The following is a 14,585-nucleotide window of genomic DNA, read 5'->3' as shown; positions in this document are numbered from 1 at the left end:
TACTGCATAGCATCACAGACCTATGGCCAACTAGAAATCTATGCTTCACTGAAGGTACAGAGCTCATATTTCTGAAATTTTATCAATAATCTCTCCATACAGGAATTTTGAGCAACTGTATCCCTGAAAAGCACAATTTCAAGACAGTATTTTTGTACTGAGGACTCCTTAGTACAACTCTTTTAACAGAGAGCAAGTGTTAACAGTTCCCTCCCAGCTATGCTAGATCCAGGTATTACTCATCTTCGGCACAAGTGCATTTCTGCTACTACAAGTATTACCAGCTGAAATCAGTCCCATTGTGCCAGAAGATAAAACACATTTGCAGATAAAATGCGTCTAGTTTACTATGTATCTAAAAAGGGACCTTCATAAAGAGTATGTCAGTTTTTAAAATTATAAAAGCACAAAGTGCTGATCAATTCTAGTACTAAAGTTGTATTTTGCTGGAGCACTTAAAACACATCTAGAAATTCTATATTTTTTCACAAACGGGACTCATCAAAATGCTTCCTCTCCTTCCATTGTCAGCTTAAAAAAAAAAAGCCTGTAAACCCCTTAAGTCAGGTAATAAGTGAAGCCATGATCTTAGCTGCTGTACTAAAAGTAACGCAACAAAAATAAGCATTTTTCCCCCCACTCAGCTCACACAACATATTTTTTAAAAAAAATTTCATTTCTGCATGGCCAACAAGTCATCCTCTAGGTCTCACTTCCTTGGAGTTCTTTTCATGATGCAAGCAACCTTAAATAACATTAGTAATTTGTATACAATATTATACTCATCTTTTCTACCAGTCCTTGCTCAATAAACAAACTTGTCCCTTCTTGAAGGTCGCTTTTAAAGTAGAGCTGAATACATTTCAACAGCAGCGAAACATTCTGGAATTCATTCTTGTCCAGCTCCTACAGAAAAACAGAGTGCTGTTCTTCGTTAGTCTGATCTTAAGGCCCAGCTCTATGGATAAGATTATTTATGGTACTCACCTTTTTCAGTGCTTTGTCTAGCTGCTTGAAGAGAGATTCACTGTATTTCTGGGGAGGCTCTATTTCTCTCTCCTGAAGCAGTTCACTTATTTTCTGAAATCCTTTCCCCTTAAAAGCATCAAGGAGAAGCAATTCAAGCTGCAGAGGGAGGGGAAGCAAACAGCTAGCAATTAAAATAAGTGGGCATTTGAATCATTGCAGCACTGATTATGAGAAAGTACTTGTAATGCTATTTTTGAAGTTATAGGCTCTTTATTTATTTGGTTTTACTTCATTTGTTTCTCTACTGTCATTTTACTGTTACATCTGAAGGTGAAACTCTCCAAGAGAGACAGGACTTTCAAGACTCGGTAATCTTAAAGGATACCAAATAAGGAAATAAGCAACTCCTTTAGTACACTCAATTTGTAATTCTTACCATGTCCTGCAACTATTATAGTCGGTTTTTCCCACTTAAAAAAGATTAAGGGGTTCACTACACTTCCTATATTAAATTACTAAAATTTCTAGGTCATGCCATATCCATTTAAGAATGCCCCTCTAAATATATATATATAACTACTTGTAAGATAAAGCTAAGGATGTATTTAAAGGATATTTACATAGTTTTCTGCTCTGGCTGCCATGTTGCTATTCACCTCTTTATTCCGTGTTTCACTTTTTTCTTCCTTTAAACAGAGAGACAAAAAATACAAAGGGAAAAAAAAAAACCCACACAAATCACTTTTTCTACCCAAAAGCTGAAGACCATTTATTCATCCTATCTCTCTCCCAAAACTAGTTTTCCTTCTTATTTCTTAAAGAAAGCTTTTAAATCACCCCAAGCTTCTAAAGCAAACATTTATGAAGCCGTAGCAATGCCCCGCGGGTGTCCCCCCGTGGGGGATCTCACCATGCGTGTTTCCCCCCACCCCACCCCAGCCCAGCCCGGCCCAGCCACCGGTTCCCCGCCGCGGGGAGCGGCGCTTACCTGGGCCACGGAGCAGGAGCGGCGGGGGGGGACACGGATACGGACACTCCGGGCTGCAGCTCCGCACTGAGGGGTGCGGGAGCTGCTTCCCCCCTTCCCTGCAACTACACCCGCGTGGGGTGCTCAGGGGAAGCGCTCAGACAGCGCCTCCCCCAGCTCCGAATGTCTCTCCTTCCCTCAACAACCCTAACTCTGTCCAGGGCTCTGGTAGCAGAAGGGGAGAAAGGAAAAACAAAACAAAAAAAAAAAGTGTGTGCGCGTGGGGGGTGGGAAAGGAGGATTTCGCACCCGCGCTAAAAAGCGGCACCTGGGGAGGATCCCTCGGCACTCAGGTGATGGGGTTTGACACCCCGACCGAGCAGAGGGGCGCGACAGAGGAGCCCATCGTCCCCCTGTCAGGAGGGTCGGGGTCTGTCACAGCCGGCGTTTTCTGCTACAGGCTGGGTTTTATTTTGCACAACTAAGGGTAAAGTTCAGTAGATTTTCAGAGGGGATGGAAGCGAATGAGAATCCTTCAGAACAGGTGGGATCGTTTAAATCGTTTAGCAGCGCTCGGCGTTCAACGATTCAGTCACTATAATATTGTGTACACTTCATATCTTTTTTTTTTTTTTTTGCTGCTTCTGAGAACTAAAAGCAAACTTTTTTTCCCCAAGAGCCTAATTTTTTTCCTAAACGAAGAAGGTAAAAAACGTTACCTGCAACTTTCTAATAGGTTAAAACACGCTGATCAGTAAAATGGCACTGATTCTGGTTTTGTGTCTTAAACCTGGTGTCACAAAGCACAGCGTGAAGGGAGAACACGCTTAGTAACAGTTAATTCGTTGACATCTAAACCTAAAGTGCAGGTGTACGCGTCATTTAAGCAAGAACTTATTTGTACGGTGCCTTTGACTCCCCCCAAGGGCTTTTCAAGCTGCAGGCAGCTCCGAGCCGCGCTCGAAATCACACCTGAGGGGCATCCCGAGGGGTCAGGGATGCGCCTGGCGGCGGGCCCCGACCCGCTCCCGCCGGATTAGACTTCCAGACCCTGCTCAGATTTACAGAGGTCACGGCCCCCAGTAGCTGGGGGGGCGGGGGGGTCGATTCGAGCAAGACCCCCTTGGCTGCCCCCCATCTCCAGGTAACGGCAGCGGAGCCCGCCTGGGGGGCGGAGGGGGAGCAGACCCTGCCCGCCCGGGGCGGGGGGCGTTGCTCTCCCGCCTGAGGGGCCGGCTGGCAGCTCCCCCCCCTCCCGGGGACGCCCCGACAGCATAAAAAAGCGGGAGTCGCTGCTGTCCCCTGCCCCCCGGCATGAAGCTCACCTGGGACATCAACGACCCCAAGCTGCCGCAGGTACTGGGCAGGGCGGGGGGAGCGGTATTAAAAATCCCTGGCTGGCTATAACGCGGGGCAAGGCAGCTGGGGAGCCAGGGGCTAAATCTCCTAGCTGGGTAAAGCTTCGCTTTAACGGTTCTCCCGCATCTTTTCAACTATAATTATGTGGGTCTGGATGGGCTGCAGTAGTCCTTAGAAAATGACTTGTAATAAAAATATGGATTTGATACACAGCTTTGGCTAGCTGTAGATGAAGTCCTAAAACAGTCTTTAGCTTCACTGTTTGGCTGGTTTTCTTCTCCCTTGTTCCCCGTTTAAAGAAATGTTGAAAACAATCTTGGATTGATTATTTTCTCTTACTATAATTCAAGTCACCTAAACATTTCATTGGTTTGTTGATGTGACATTTTATTGTTAATGAGCACTTCACTTATTTCTAGTTGTGAGCTCTAAATGCATGTTTAATTCACAAAACTTTTCATCTTAGAGTTTATTTAATTTCACAGAGTCCATGCAATTATAGGATGGCTTAATGCTGTAAACACTGGTAGTTTACCTGCATTCACTGGGATTGCTCACATGTGGTACATATGTATGTTAAATGAGTGTTTCAGGAACTTGCACTGTAAATATTTAGAGTTTAAAATATTAGTTGTTCTTTCATTGTTCTGGTAATTATATTTTGGTAAGGAACTCCAGAAAGCAGTTGAAATCCTAAGTTGAAATGTTTTTCCTCTGAACTCCTAAGCATATATTGGAAGTATATTTGCAATAGTAATGTTGTTTGTTTGGGGTTTAGGGGTTTTTTTTTGGCAGAAGCATTATTCAACTCATATTAGATGTACTTTGAGAAACCATTTCTTAGCTATAGTTTCTAATTTCCAGTCTGCAGGTGCACGGTCCCACAAGTAGGAGAAGGTAAGAGTGTGCATGAGCAGGTTGGCTTCTTTCTTGTCTGGGCACATTGGTGGTAGACCAGTCAGTAACTTCTGGTAACAAAGCTGATCTCCTCCAACTGGGTAACCTCACTGCGAAGAGGCATCTGTGACAACAGACCATGTTATTATGGATTGTGATGTGAAAGAGGAAAGGATCCTGACTTTCTTTTGAGACATGGAAGGTCAGACTACCTTTCCCCTTTATAGAGCATTTTTGAATAAATGCTTGGGTGCTCATAGAAAAAGCCATTTTTTTACCCATTTTGTATTTTGTAACAGGGCAAAACCATCAGTTTGAAATAGCCTGCTAATATTCCCTTGCTCTCTTCCTTGCTGCCTTACCCTCCCTGCCCACCCATCTGCCTGCCCCGCTGCAGGAGCCCAAGCACTTCGATGCCTTCCAGGAATGGCCTGACGGCTACGTGCGGTTCATCTACTCCAGTGAGGAGAAGAACGCGCAGAGACACCTCAGCGGCTGGGCCATGCGCAACACCAACAACCACAACTGCCAGATCCTCAAGAAGTCCTGCCTGGGGGTGGTGGTGTGTGCCAGGAGCTGCGGTCTGCCTGGCGGAGGCCGGCTGCAGCTTCGCCCTGCCATATGCGACAAGGCTCGGCAGAAGCAACAAAGTGAGAGGCGCCCAAAGACAGTTGGGATGTCCAAGGGACACCACTTCTCTCAGCTGGGCTTGATTTCTAAACTGGCATCATCATTACTTGCATGTAGACTAAGGCATAATTGCAAAGACTGTGATAAATACCTTTGTTTCCAAATTTTATCAGTGTCCTTCTTTAAATACTTTAGGGGAAATGGATCTAAAATCCTTTAATTCATTAGCATTTATATCAAGTATGCAGCTCTAGTTCATATCATTCCTTGAACATCATATTTTAATCTGAATTTCAGTGAAGGTTGATCATATTGCTTTTGAGCTCTGTTTACTCTTAGACAACATCCTTGCCTTTAACCAGTGTCTTCAGTAGTTTCTTTATCTCTATTCGCAGAGAAAACCTGCCCAAACTGTAACTCAGCCCTTGAATTGATTCCTTGCCGAGGTCATAGTGGCTATCCAGTCACTAACTTCTGGAGGCTTGATGGCAAAGCAATATTTTTCCAGGTAAAGGGCATGCATACATATGCGCACACACATATATAAATTATATAATCTATATATAAATTATATCGTCTACATATAGAGATATTTCTCCATCCCCCACTTTTTTCTTTTTTTTTCTTCTGTGTAACGCTGGGCATGGTGGAGTTCTGGTACATGACTGAATTCCTCTGTAGTACAAACATGGCAAGAACAAATAAAACAATAACATTTGGATGCCTTTTTAAAAGCAGTACTTAAGAGTTAACTAAATTCACTTTTAACTATAACATCATTATTGATGTCTAAAATTCTCCCGTTTACAGTACACAAATATGAACAAAAATGTTGTCCCACACCCTGGTGCATCTGACAACTGAATCTGACCAAGGACCTAATATTTATTTCCTATTAAAATAAATAAATGAGGGAAGAAAAGCCTTACTTTGCATAAGTTGAAATGTGAAAATTCTACTTCATGTGAAAATAACCTTTCAATTTTAAGAGGATTTTAAAACTTGCCAGAAAAAAGGGAAATTTAGAAAGCTAAAGTTTGAAATTTCATGTTGATTTGTTCTTTTTTAGCAACATTAGGACAAAAACTTCACAAAAATTTTTTGTTCTATGAGATTACATTCTCTGATGGATGATTTTATTTTTTTTCCCCTGACCCACACTGCAGTGAATTCTGTTCTCCAGTCAGTACATGGAAGCAAAGTGCCTACATTCCCAAATTCTCACCTGTATTATTATTATTATATTCTGTTACAGACGTGCAAAACCTGAAGATTTTTACCATCAAAAAAGTTGATAAATCCCTGCTTAGAAGTTAATTTCTATTTGAGAAAAGAAAGCATTTTGAAAGCAGTTTTAAGTTTCCCACTGTAGGTCCATTCAGGGGAATGTAATGGGTAAGGACATGTAGAATACATTGTTTCATCATATTAAATATAGCTTTGGATACATATATCTGCATATCCACTGATGTTTCAATGGCTGAGCATCTTTGGATGGCTTTCCAGGATATATACCTTTCAGTCCTATTCAAGAAGGTGTTTATTGTTTTTAGAGTAGGGAATATTTTTCATATGGTGGTGTGAAACCTCTTTAAAGCCTATTTATACTGTTTTAGTGGTGGCTGTTATAAAGCAGAACTGAGATCCTGGACTGCAAAAAAACAATCAAACTAAATTTATCTTTTTTTCCCCCTTGGTTCTAATTGGCCTCTCCTGGATGTCACAAATATAGATAACACCTTTCCTCCTTCATCAGCTCTGCAGTCCTCACTGACTTCTCCCTCATGTTCTCCTTCTATCTACCTGCAAATCATGATTTATTTTATTTACTTATTTTTACATTTAATCCCTCTTGTTGTTTAGTTTGTCCTCCCCATTCTCTTGTGCCAAACCACAGACTATGCTGTGGCTACATCTCATTCTACTTACTGCATTTTCTCTTCTCTTACACCCTTCCAGTTCATATCTAATTTTTTGCTAATACTAATTTAGGCTAAAGGAGTCCATGACCACCCCAGGCCAGAGAGCAAATTGGAGGCAGAGGCAAGACGAAGTGCAATTAAGAAGCAAATGTCCACTTCTCACCACTCCCAGAAAAGGAAACCTCTAAACTCAGAGGTAAGGCAAGAGTTGTTAGTCAATTTAAAAGGTGTCTTAAGTGAAGATTTCTAGTCAATTAATAAGGTGTCCTAAGCATGTACTGGGGATCCCAGGACAAAACAAAGCTTTACACTATGCTACATTTGTTCATTTGAGACTGAAATGAGCAATAGCACAAGTGTTGAGATATTAAGTGTGTGCGGGCAGTATTGATTCCCAAACCCAATGATCTACTTGTTTTTGTCAGGCAGGGAGATACCACGACAGCAGTGGTTATGCCAACAACCTACAGAATCTGCCCTACATGGATGGCCCAGAAAGGGCTGGTATCATCACAGACACCAATTTTTCAATTCCAACTCAGTCTTACCCTTCGCTGCAAAACACTGATCTCTACAAAGCATCTTACGACTCAGCCAGTTTCCAAGAGGACCAGCTATTGCCATACCCAAAGTGCTCCAATCCAAGGATCTACGTGCCCAGACCATGCAGCTATGAGTTTGGAGTTCCTGCCTTTATAAGCTCCAGCCCTTACCCAACGTTTTACAAAGATCTGACAAGTCCTGCCATTGACGCCGACCCCCTTGGTTTGAACGGATCTCATTACAATGCTGTTACCACCCATGATAAGAGTTTTGATAACCCTGGCAGACATTACGGACTGAAACCAGCTTGGGGAAAAACTGGCAGCGGAGACCGGAGTGACTATGGACAGATACAAACAAGCGCTAACCACCCTTACTATGGTGGGGACTACCCCTGCAGGTATGGTCCCAGCCCCTCTCCCATAGCCCCACCATTGCAAACTGTCATCACAACCACCACCAAGGTGTCCTACCAGGCCTACAAGCCGTCCACACTGAAATATAGTGACAACCTCTGCGATATGAAAAATCTTCAGAGCTATACCCACATGGCAGAAAACGTCTCGGGTGCTATCTATTCAGGGATGAAGATTCAGGAAGACTTTGGGATGATAAAGTCAGCGTTGCTCTACCAGCATGACCCAATCCCCACAAAGTCAGAACCAGCTGAGAGCGTGGAGACGTATCGGTATGGGCCACCACTGGGTAACAGCTATGCTGAGCATGAAGGCCAGACCTTAAGGTTTGAGAGTGCTGAATATTGACTGAATGTTGCCTAAACGGCAAATACATGCAAATGAGAAAATACATTCTCATGCTGACCATGTGCATGTCAAACTCAGTGGTTTGGAATTTGAGGAGAGGTGAGGAAGTAGTACTTCATGACAGCTTATCCCCTAAAAATGCCTATTTGGAGCATATTTCACATACAACTTCAAACCAGCCCCACCTAATCTCTAAAATGGCACAAGGAACTGAGCCCCAAGCATGCCTGTGCAAAGGCAGCACGGAGGCATGGCACCTCTGGAAGTCAACAGCCACTTCTGATGGGGGGGGCATGATCCACTTTTAGCTACAACTCCTGCCAGATGCCTCAAGCTTTGAGAGAAAACACTCCATCTGTAAGAAATAAAATGCTTACTGGGTAATGGGAAAAAAGATGAAGGAAGGTGTCTATAGATTATAGTCAACTGAAAGACGTGACAGAAAATGAAAGAAAAAAAAAGAAATGAAAGCAAGGCAATTTGCAGAATAATTCACCTGAATGGTTCATTCAGCTGCCATGATCCATTTGATGTATGGAAAGACCAGCTACCTTTCTCTGAAGTGAGAAATGAAAAACCTACATGCTGTCTTCATGTTGCTTTTTGATCCCCTGCATCGAGAGTACAGACTGTCCAGCCTTTCTAGGCAAAAAGGAAAGCCAAGGCATAGCCCCACCACCACTGAGAACCAAACCCCTGCAACACTCGACCTGGAGGCAAGAAGGCTCAGGTGACCCACACCAAGCACGCCTGGCATCGCACAGGTATCAGGGCTACATATGTGGTCCTGGAAACCATTTGCAGTGAAACTGCTTTTTGTCTAAAGGGGTCTGGCAAGCTGGTCACACCAATACTGTGCGGGTATTGCTGCAGAAATTCACTTTACCCATGAATACAACTCCATCTTGTTTAAAAACACAATAGCCTAGCTGCCTGGCCGTATAGGTCAGTGCTGCATGAACCTTCCCTGGTTGCCTTTCTGCACTGCATCTCCATTAGATCTTTGTCCTTCCTCCAAGGGACTTCTAGTCATTTTTCTCTCCACATGATAGCACCACTCTCCTGGAAATGAAGCAACCAATAAACTGAGAAGTCAGAAAACAAAATTTGCAGACACCCTGAGCTAAACAAAGAAAGCATAAGGCTTTGCATCCCCAAATTCTTAGCTACTTGAACTAATTCTCCATTGGGCCAGGAAGAAGAAGAAACAGAGGAGTACTGCTGGTTTAAAACAGGTATTTTGAAAGCTGCCTAGTACTGGGGAATGGAACCTGTACCCAAACAGTGTGTGTTGAGCAAGGGAGCTAAGTAGACACCGGGGATTTGTCAGGGTTACAAAATTTGGACACTCAAATATTTTGGAAAAAAATCTGGTTTATGCATATATTTGCTATGTTTTGAGTAACAGCATGCTACTGTACCCTTTCAATAAACATGAAATTAGGGTTAAAACCAAAGCACCATGTAAAATATTGGGAGCAGCTGGCTAGTTGGTTTCAACACACAGAATCTTGTAATGCTATCATCAAACTGTTAAACAAATCTTACTTGCAAAGCATGGTGTACAAATACTCAAGTTTAAAAAAAAATTATTTCTGCTGTGGGTTATTTTTTTTATATTTTATGAAAATAATATGTGTTGTTTAATATGTGAAATTGAGCCTCACAAGAATTTAGCTAATATCTGCTTCTTTCAGCAGTGGATTTTTTGACATTTTAAAAATTCAAGTCATGTGAATCTGGAATTTACAAAAAGACTAAATTAATCTATCTGCAGTATGCTTACTTTGTCTTTTAGGGTATTTGTTGCACACCTCACTTGGCTTTTGTTAAACTCTTAGGGCAATTCTTCTACCAGGTGTTTTAAATTACTGACAAGAACAGATTCAGCTGAGCAACATCAGTTTGATAATTAGCCCATATGCTAAACTAAAAAAAAATAAAAAAAGAAAAAAATCCCAACTCAAAAAAAAAAAAACAACCCTGAAGACAGATGCAAAGTTTTAGAGTTTAAGAATACATAACAATATGCCTGTTTACAGAACTGAGATTTTTCATCTTTACTCCAAATCATATTGAGGCATCTGGCATGCAGAATAAAAATTAATGTTCACAGCCTTCTAAGTTTAAAAGAAAAAGAAACATATTGGAGGGGAATAAGGCAAAACAAAATGACTAAAAAAATATGGAAAGATTCACAGCAGGTGCAAAAGTAAAAGAAAATTTTAAAGCTGCAAGTTGCTCCATTTTATATTGATTTTAGAGGAGTTAAGCACAACTCAAGCTTCAAGTGTATTATAACATTCAGACAAGCTGTGGGGGTTTTGTGCTGTTAACATTACTGGTATAAAACTTGTCATTGTAGCTGTATGCTTAAATCATTACACTATGCTCTTAAACATAGCCTTTTAAGCAGAACTTTGTACATAGTTAAAATGCAGCCAATTGTGTTAAGGTGTTACTTTTTGGGTGTGGACTTACTTCTAATAAACATGACAGCTGTTTAAGCACAGTAAAAAGCTATGCTAGCAATTACCTCATCGCATCATCTGTAGCATTAGAACAAATAAAACCACTCTAAAGGTTATTGCAGTCTTTCTTCACTTTGCTCCCTTTCATGCACAAGTGTCTGGGACAAGATATCTGCATGCTACCTTTTTCAGATAAAAGAGGTGGATAAAGTCTAGTATTGTACATAGTTTTCTTTCCAAAATGTAGAAATGTAAAGGCAATGCGAGCTTCTGTAACAAAAAAAGCTCAGATTGAAAGCCTCCTTGTTGGTTTCTATAGCTGCAGAATTGACTCTAAAAGCGTGTTTCTCAAGCAAAGCATCATCTTGAAGAAAGATGTGCTTCCTTTGGCCCCTGAGTAAGCATCTTCTCTTCCATTAATCATCCCCTTCAAGCGCCTTGAGCACATGAGAGGAGCCCCTTGCCAGCCCGCATCCTGTACCGCGACAGACATCTTCATCTAACAAATTCCAGTTGTTATGGCAAAGTCACAGAGGGAGGGGGAGAAAGATGCTTTCAAACCTCAGACACCTGTGGCTCTGGCTTCATATGGACTACAAGGGCCCTACTGAGGTAAAGCACCATCTGTCCCCATGCTGAGGCTGCCCGTTGTACCAAAACAGCAGCGTCTTAATGGCAAAGTTTAAAAGCCCAAGTGTTGAAAGGATGCCTCCCAGAGACAAGAGGCTGCCTGATAGTGTTTTTCTACCATGTACCCACCAAATGCAGCCATATGTCACACATCTGACGGGTACAATTACACATAGGCATGATTTCACAGTCCCATCTTCTCCTGCTGGGAGGATAGAGCCTGGCATGCTGTCTTGCTCCATGGCCATGTGTGTCCACCCAGTCCTGCCAAAGACCTCTGGTGAGAGCCTGAGCAATTCATTTAGCCCTTGCTCCTCTTCCAAAAGCGGGTTACCTCTGGGCTTTTCAAATACACTAAATGCTACAAACAAAGCGTGCACAAACTTGGATGTTTTGGGCTTACTGAGCTTGCAGTAGTTGATCTCCTCATTTTGGGGTACAGACTATCATCTTTAAAGACAGATGAATGCTTTCCTCCAAGCTCTACGGGTGCAAACCAGAGCTACTCTATAGACACTGGTGATGCAATAGAGCAAAAGATGATTTCTGAGACTGATGGATTTTTTTTTAGGGGGTTTTCTGGGATTTTTTTCTGGATTTCTAGGGTTTTTCATCGTGTCTTTTTGGGGGAAGCTATCTAATACAACCAAGCTACTCCCATTCACAAAAGTAGATCATGTTTCCTGAGAAACACCATTTAGCAGGATGCACAATGCAGTTCTAGAGATGCATTTAGGAAAGTTCATGTCATTCCCACCCTTATCAGTAGCAGTCACATGCAGGTAAGAAGGGGAAAACTGAGGCATTTCATGTTGTAGTAGTTCCTCCCAACACACAGAGTGAAAAGTTAGTGCAGGCCTGTTAAAACCCCTCTGCATGAGAAGTGATGAGACCGGTGTACGGTGGTGTCCCATGTCTGGATCACTGCCTTTGGTGTTCTAGCTGCGTAAAGTAAATATCTGACTGTCACTCACAGGCAAAGGAAGGGTGAACCAGTTACTGTTTATGTAGTGCTACAGTTGGGATTGTGCAAAATGGAGAGTGCATTTCAACACAACACCTCCGTGGGCTTGCAGGAGTCCACATGCAACACGAAGATCAGTGGGATGATACAGGTGCGAATAAGTATCACACAGAAACATCGCTCGTTTGGCTCAAACTCATTCAAAGAGAAACCAAATGAAGTTTACACAACACCTACCAGCTTCAACATGCATGCTGGCACTTGTGATGGCATTTGGGAGAAGTCAGTTTCAGGTACTTACCCTGGCATCTGAGCAAAGCATCAACACCTTTAAGGACCACAACCAAAGAAGGTTCTTTCAACAGAAAATTAGCAATAGCTCATGTTGCTGTGTGAAACGAACAGGGAAGCAGGTGCATGAGGGTGTTCTTGGAGGCCCTTTTGCAAGGCTCACAAACATTGCTGCAGTTCCTGGGTCTCTTTGTTCCAGCCTGTTGCCTTTCCTTCAGTTTCCTGGTTCATAGCAAGAGCACAGCACAGCACCTCTCTCCTGTCTTTATGACAAAATGAAGTGTTAAGTGATTGGGTTGCAGTGTCATGTCCCAGTTTGGCTTAAACACTGGCAAGTTCTGTCTACAGCCTTTCTGTTTTCATGCGTGTGAAATGTTGGGGAGCATTACAAAATACCAACAATTGACAGATACAAGGTCCTGGTAACACAATTTAGACTTAAATGTTGCACCTGTGCAAAACTAATACTAAAATTATTTAAACATCAGACCTCTTGCTTGTGCCAGATCTCTTATAAGTGACTGTAATTAGACTAGAAATGCCCCAGAAGCAACCAAGAACAATGTTCTAGGGGCTTCCCAGATCAGAGGATTAAAGCAGTTGTAGGTTCCTTCCCTTCCACTAACCTTCTTGGAGAAGGGATTACAGTTTCACAAACTAGTCTTGCAGGCCATGTAACACTCAGGCACACAAGCCCAGCAGGGTCCCAGGAATCCTCAGCCCCACAGTCCTGCAGGGGAAGGTAGGCAGAGGGGTATATGTGGAAATTGGGTGGCAGCACCAGAGGAGGAGGAGGAGGGAGCCCATCACTGGGAAGGAAGGGCAGCCGTGGGACAAGGCTAAGCTGCAGAGAGGGAGAGGAAAGGGGACGAGGGCAGGGTGGGGACACCACAGGGGCAACTGCTGCACCCTTTCCACTGACTGTGGAGTAACAGCGTTCAAACACATCCTCACAGGTGAACACATGGTTAAACACTTTGCTACACATTGTCAACTCCTGTTGAATCTCTGCCTGAATTCTGCGCCTGTGGGTGATGGTACCTTCTCTCTTCTCATGTCTCACCTTTGAACTTCATTTTACCCAGGAGGCACCTCTGATGTTTTATTTCAATAAAGGAAATGGGCATATTCTGTTTCAGAAAATACATTGTTTTCTTGTACTCGCATTTCAGCAAACTATGTGTGAGTGGTCAAAGCCTTTGGATTCCAGAAAACCGATTCCCATAGCCCCACATTCCACCCTGTTGACTTGAGATAGAATCAATTAATCTGTCAACAGTGCTAAAACCCTCACAAAGTTACCACACCAGTTAATGAGGAAAGGGGCGGGGGGGTAGAGGTATAATTAAGGCAGCTTCCCATTTCTGCCCAGCAAGCCTGAGCTGCCAGCTTGGTGAAGCAGATAGGAATCTGAATTTCTAAAACAATTTTCTGCCTTTCCCTCCGTGGTACCACTGATAGTTACCGTCTTGAAAAGATCCCCTCCTTTTCTTGCCCCTTGCTCTCAGAAACATTAAAAAAGAGGAAGTTCAAACTAATGTTGAGAATTAAGGCTTAAAATGAGACTTCACTACCAAAATTACTCTGAGACTTGGACACTAAATATGCAATTTTTTAATAACCATGCCTTCCATTCACAGGGAAGAAATGTGGGATACAAAGGCCCAAGAAAAAACATCAAGATTTTTATAATGTAAATATATGTATTTTAGAATACGTATAGCATTCAAAGCTTGCCCCTGCATCAATATTAGTAATGTGCATTCTAATAAGTCACGATAAATAATAAAAAAACATTGGGGGAAAAAAAAACAGTTGAGACTTCATTCCAACAATGAGTATTACAGATAGGAATTTCTGCGCAATCTCTGCACGCCGTGGACAGGCACTTCTGTATGATCTCCGTACGCCGGGGCTTAGCTGGTGCCTTTATTCACCACATACAATCACCATTAACAATAACGACAGTAAAGCCACTCTCAAGCCCACCCCCGTCCTGCGGTGCCACCGTCAGGAATGACGTGACGCGCGTCCCGACGCCCGGCACAGACGCCGTTTGACGCTACTCGGTTCCTGACGGAGCTCTGACGTGCCACCGCCTCCCACACCGGGGCCGACCCGCCGTCCCCCGACGCCCCGCTGCCCCTCTCCCCCCACACCCTCCCCGTCGCCATTCGC

At 42.9% G+C, this 14,585-nt stretch overlaps 1 protein-coding gene across 1 annotated transcript; it reads left to right on the top strand.

Annotated features, from left to right (window-relative positions):
• Positions 1-3,250: 3,250 nt before the first annotated feature.
• Positions 3,251-8,051, top strand: GCM2 (glial cells missing transcription factor 2). The gene is made up of 5 exons (XM_074848333.1): positions 3,251-3,292; positions 4,590-4,842; positions 5,218-5,330; positions 6,815-6,940; positions 7,170-8,051. The coding sequence occupies exons 1-5, from the start codon at positions 3,251-3,253 to the stop codon at positions 8,049-8,051; spliced, it is 1,416 nt and encodes a 471-aa protein (XP_074704434.1).
• The last annotated feature ends 6,534 nt before the right edge of the window (positions 8,052-14,585 follow it).

This window comes from Strix aluco, chromosome 1, assembly GCF_031877795.1.
Source record: "Strix aluco isolate bStrAlu1 chromosome 1, bStrAlu1.hap1, whole genome shotgun sequence".
In the NCBI taxonomy this organism is placed as follows: Eukaryota; Metazoa; Chordata; class Aves; order Strigiformes; family Strigidae; genus Strix; species Strix aluco.
The sequence above is the reverse complement of the archived record's forward strand: the minus strand, read 5'-3'. Positions and strand labels throughout refer to the sequence as shown.